The sequence below is a fragment of the Gavialis gangeticus genome, unplaced genomic scaffold, assembly GCF_001723915.1.
Source record: "Gavialis gangeticus isolate Ggan-Ray unplaced genomic scaffold, GavGan_comp1, whole genome shotgun sequence".
Classification (NCBI taxonomy): domain Eukaryota; kingdom Metazoa; phylum Chordata; order Crocodylia; family Gavialidae; genus Gavialis; species Gavialis gangeticus.
In genome coordinates, this window is record NW_017729031.1 from 82,458,133 (window position 1) to 82,463,037 (window position 4,905).

The window sequence follows — 4,905 nt, forward strand, 5'->3', positions numbered from 1 at the left end:
CAGCCCATCACAGATGTGCTCCTTGCAGTTAATTCACTGCAGCATAAGTCAGTTAGAGGCGTCTTGCTAGAATGTATGTCCAAGCATCCAAGACATGCGGAGTAAGGGAAGGCTGTTCTGAAGTGACCTGAAGAGCATGGGTTACACACTGATCCAGTTCTTATCATGTGCTTGTGTGTATGGCTAGTTGTTTGTCCTGTCACTCTGTATAACATTGCCAGTGCTTTCTTCCATCATCGCTGTTCAATTGTGTGCTATTGTCATCCTTTAGTCATGAAATACTTTAGTCCAGGGGTCAGTAACTTATGGCCTGCAGGCCAGATCTGGCCCATGGAACCTTTGCATCTGGCCTGCAGACCTGGGCTTTGGCAGCTTTTGGCATGGGGGGCACCTTCTGCAGTTGCTTTCCCTGTGCTGCTGGGGAGATGCGCAGCAGAGGTGGCAGAGTCCTAGCACCCATCCGCTTGCCTCCAACCTAGGGTGGGTCATTCTGGCCTGTAGCTAGAAGAGGTTGCCTACCTCTCTTATAGTTCATACTTATTGGCTTTTGCTCAATCATGTCACTGTTAGAAAAATTATATAAAAGAAAAATGACAAGAGCAGGTAGAGCAAAAGGCAATCAGAGTAGGAAAGAGACAAATATAAATACAAAGGGGATACGGAGGAAAGGACAGGAATAAAGAAACAACAAAGAGGAAAGTTTTCCTTTACAGAGAGACCTAAAGGGAGAAGGATTATAGAGAGTTATAGGTAGCTAGATACTAGGAAGGAGAAAGTTTCAGATACTTAGCTGACACTGAACTTATCCCAGAAAAAAAAATATTGTTCAGATATGAGATGGGTAAAGAAATTAAGTTCCTCCTAATAAATGATCTAGGCTCCCTCATGGGGTACGTTACAACAATGGTGGAGAAATCATAGAATTTAATCTCATGAATGGAGAATGAACATTGTTATTCTGTATGAAATGCTCTCACGCTCACTCTCTCACATCTTCAGATTTCTTCTTCTTATAAATACTAGTTGTGAGTTTTTCTGGGGTTATAATTGTAACAGGTAAAATGCATATTGGAGGACAGGAACATTTTTACCTGGAACCTAACAGTGTACTTGTTGTTCCAAGAGGAGAGGATAACGAAATGGATGTATATTCATCTACTCAGCATTCATCGAATGTACAGGTAGTGTAAAGCATTATTGGGCAGCGATCTCTTTCTCCTCTGAATACCCTGTAAGGTGAACTGCAAGACCTTGTTGAGGTCTGAGTTCCATCTTGTAGATTTCTCCTAAAGCTAATAGATTTTCTCATGCAGAACAATTGACACAGGCCTTGGTGTGTACATAAAGCCGTGCCTAGTCCAATTCAGTGGGGCATGAATGAATTGTGTAACCAGCTCGTGTTCAAAAATGGGCTACAGACTCAGCTTTCCATGCCCACACTCACAGTTTGACAGCACAGTTGTGAATAGGATGACCTTATAACGCTTCTCTAATCTAACACACATCACTGGGACTGTGTTCGTGCTGGCTGCTTCTGGTGCCACAGACTCACTGGGGATGGAGGATGATTTTGGCACTCCTCCTAAGTCAGCACCCAGGGCTGGTGCCCCTCTCACCCACCCCTAGTTAGGTAACTGCTTTTCAGGATTCGATTCTAAGAGTGGAACTTCACCCAGGGGCCTACAGTGGAGAGCATTGTTTGGTTATTCTCAAACAAAGCTTTTGAAAGCCTTAGTCCTTAGACCAGTGGTTCTCAACCTGTTTGCCATAGTGGTCCACACTTGCAGCTCTCAAGGTGTTCTGTGGGCCACAGCCACACAACTTCCTGTGCATCCATTTAAAAAATGTTTTAACCAGATGTCACATGAGCCACAGCAGTGGGCTAATTGGGCCGCATTGTCTTAAACATTATCTTTTCAATCCTGAGTTGAGTCCCAGGAAAGATAGGGACCAAATTCACAGCGATTTCAGTGGGACTAAGAATTAGTCCTTATTTATTTGAGTTGTTCATCAATATTGTTTGTTTTTTAAGCCTTGTATGTCAGTATTAAGAGCCTGATCCTGATCATCTCGTTAACACAAAACACCAGTTTGGCAGCAGCAGACCACTGTACAAGTAGGGAGTTCAGGATTAGGAGCTAGTGTTATTATGGCACCCTATTCACTAGCGTAGGCTGGAGAGCCAATCTTTTCCAAGCAGCTGGTTAGTTTTGTGAATGCCTAAGTGTACCCATTGCAAATATGCCTCAATTCTAGATGCAAAACTGTTAAAGCTTGCCGTGAAGCGAGTGACGTGTCATTTCTGGAGTTATTGTCTTGCTTCCATTTCTCTTTAAAAACTAAATTTTGCTCATTTCCACCTGTGGGAATTTGGAATAGCTCCATTATCGTAGGGGACTACTCCAGATTCACATCAGTGCCCTTTGATTACAACCTGACCCTATCAGGTACTTGTTTTTACGTACTGGGTGCTGTGGGGAAAATAGGCCTCCTACTTTGTGCTTTGATACTGATACTCCTCTGTAAAATCTTGGGATTTCACTTCTACAGGAATTAGTGGCTTCAGCTCTAGACGTCCAGTCCAATATGATCATGTGCCACACAAAACGTGTTGGTGGAGCTTTTGGTGGGAAAATTACAAAACCCTCCTATTTTGCTGTAATTGCAGCAGTGGCAGCAAACAAGTAAGTGGTGTATTCCTTTTCTGTCATTTTATTGCTGCAAATAAATATTTCTCAAATGAAATATAGCATGTTTACTTCTAGGAATTAAATACTGTGAAGGAGCCTCTAACATGAACGCTGACCATATGATCATCCTGAACACTCTTTCTCTTGATCATAATGAGCCTTGAAGGGAATCCTAAGTAGTTTCCATGCATTTCATGGAGCCCACTAGCTGAGGGCCTGTGCCAAGTCCTTCATGCAGTGTCTGTTATGGTAGATCTGTGCATGAGGAGTTCTCCTGCAAAGTCCATTAATTCAAGCTTTTGACTGGGAAGTTGTGTGAATTTCACCCTGCATCTGTGAAAAAAGTTTCACATGCTGCACTCAGTTTTTATTGGCCATGTCCAGGCTAACTATAGGCACTCTGCTTCTCAAGGCCAACAAACTGATTTTCAGCCCCACCAGGCCCAGATCAAGTGAGCACGTAAATAACTAGACAGAAGATAAATATACTGCTTGATTTTGATCTCAGTTATATCACTCTAAACCTGGAATGACTCCCATGAAGTCAGTAGAGCTGGTTCATTCTTACATAGGTGTGGACCTATGTATCTATAGAAGGTGCAATTTGCTGGCATTCTTTGGGTGCCGAGTGATTCATCTGTGTATGTAACAGCTGTCACTCTTAAAACATTCATTATATTAGTGATTCGGCATATGTTGTGCTCCTTTTTCAGGATGTCATTATTATTATTATTATTATTATTATTATTATTTCAAATGTGCAGTTTTGAGAAGAGACAGCCCAGAGACAGGATCACATGAAGCCTTTCACTGGTTTCATTGCTAGAATATTTGCAGAGTTAGAAATCCTTGCAAGAGAAGGAGCATACAGGTGTTCCAGCCTACAGCTGCCCCTTTTCCCCACATATTCTCAGACTAGGGTGACTCTGGACTGGTAAGGACAGGGGAGCAGCTGCTGCTCCATTCCTCCCAGTCCCTCGGAGGAGTGGAGCAGTCTCTGCTCCCCACATGTTTTCCAGACCAGGGTGACCCCAGTCTTGTTAAAACAAAGACTTTTCTCCCAAAACCAGCATATTTGCTGTGGGGGAAATTGAAGGAATATGTGTGCGCTTAGTTTCTAGTGAGTGAAATGCATTTCTCCCACTAGAAATGTAACACCTCACCATACTCCTTGTGAGCCTCCAGAATATAGTGCATACGTCAAGCTAGAGTTGTCCTTTGAATTTACATTCAAGTCAATAGACTATACCCTTCATATTCAGTGGCACAGCAGATGTGGTCTAGCTGGATATGCCTGGAAGCATAGTTGCAGTCAAGTTGGTAAACTACCAGAGGGCAATTTATTCAGCTGTAATGGGTGACTGAATGTTGTTGAGGAGCTGGACGTTCTTTAGTACACTGTGCATCTACACAAGAGGTTTACTGTGGAGCTGACTAATTAGTTCCACAGTAAGGTCTCAACATCTACACAAGCGGCCGTATTAGGGCTGCATGTAAACACAGGTATTATCCTGCAGCAGCATTGTTTAGTGTACCACAGTGCACGTATAGATGCTGCTGAGGCTGGCTGGGGTAGGAGGGTGCTTCAGTGTGAGGGCTGCGTGTCAGGTAGCCCCACACTGAAGCACCCTCGTGCCCCAGCCAGCCCCTCCGCAGCACAGTGAGCCAGGTCGGAGCAGCCCCAGGCTGGCAGGCTGACTCCCCAGCCTCCCTGCCAGGTTGGGCTGCTCTGACTTAGATCAACGTGCTGTGGTCCTGGGTGCACGTGTAAATATAGTACCCAAGAGCAGTAAACTCTGGTGCAAACTGTGCTGGAGTTTATTCAGGTACATTAATTTCACGTCTAGATGTGCCCTGTCATGTGCAAGAGAATGAAGCGAAGGGCTGTTTTTGTCTCATTTTCCTTAACAAGTTTATCCATTTGAATGTTGGGAATCTGTCTCCTGTTGGGAAACCCCAGCTATTCTCCGAGGCCTAGCTTGAGGGTCAGGCCTCACTACAAGTAGGTCCCACAAGGAGGAACTTGTTTCACCTGCACCACAAGACAGATAACCGAACTACTCTGTAGCTCTGATGGCAGTACTATGGCTATGGTAATCTCTGCTATGGCGCTACCTGCAGCCCACCAGAGGGGAACTGCCCTCCTGGCCTCCTGCCTGGGCTTAAGAAGGGCTAAGCCCCGCCCCTTCCTGTCAGCTGGTTTCACTGGTTGCCC

General features: G+C 44.5%; 1 protein-coding gene across 1 annotated transcript in view; it reads left to right on the top strand.

Moving 5' to 3' along the window:
* The window catches only part of LOC109301892 (aldehyde oxidase 3-like), a gene marked incomplete at its 5' end in the record, with an annotated part of 53,838 nt that overhangs the window by 6,584 nt on the left and 42,349 nt on the right, over positions 1–4,905 (top strand). Inside the window, 2 exons of the mRNA XM_019523192.1 lie at positions 1,057–1,181; positions 2,551–2,684. Of these exons, the coding sequence (XP_019378737.1) occupies positions 1,057–1,181; positions 2,551–2,684 (259 nt within the window). The remainder of the gene's footprint in view (positions 1–1,056; positions 1,182–2,550; positions 2,685–4,905) is intronic.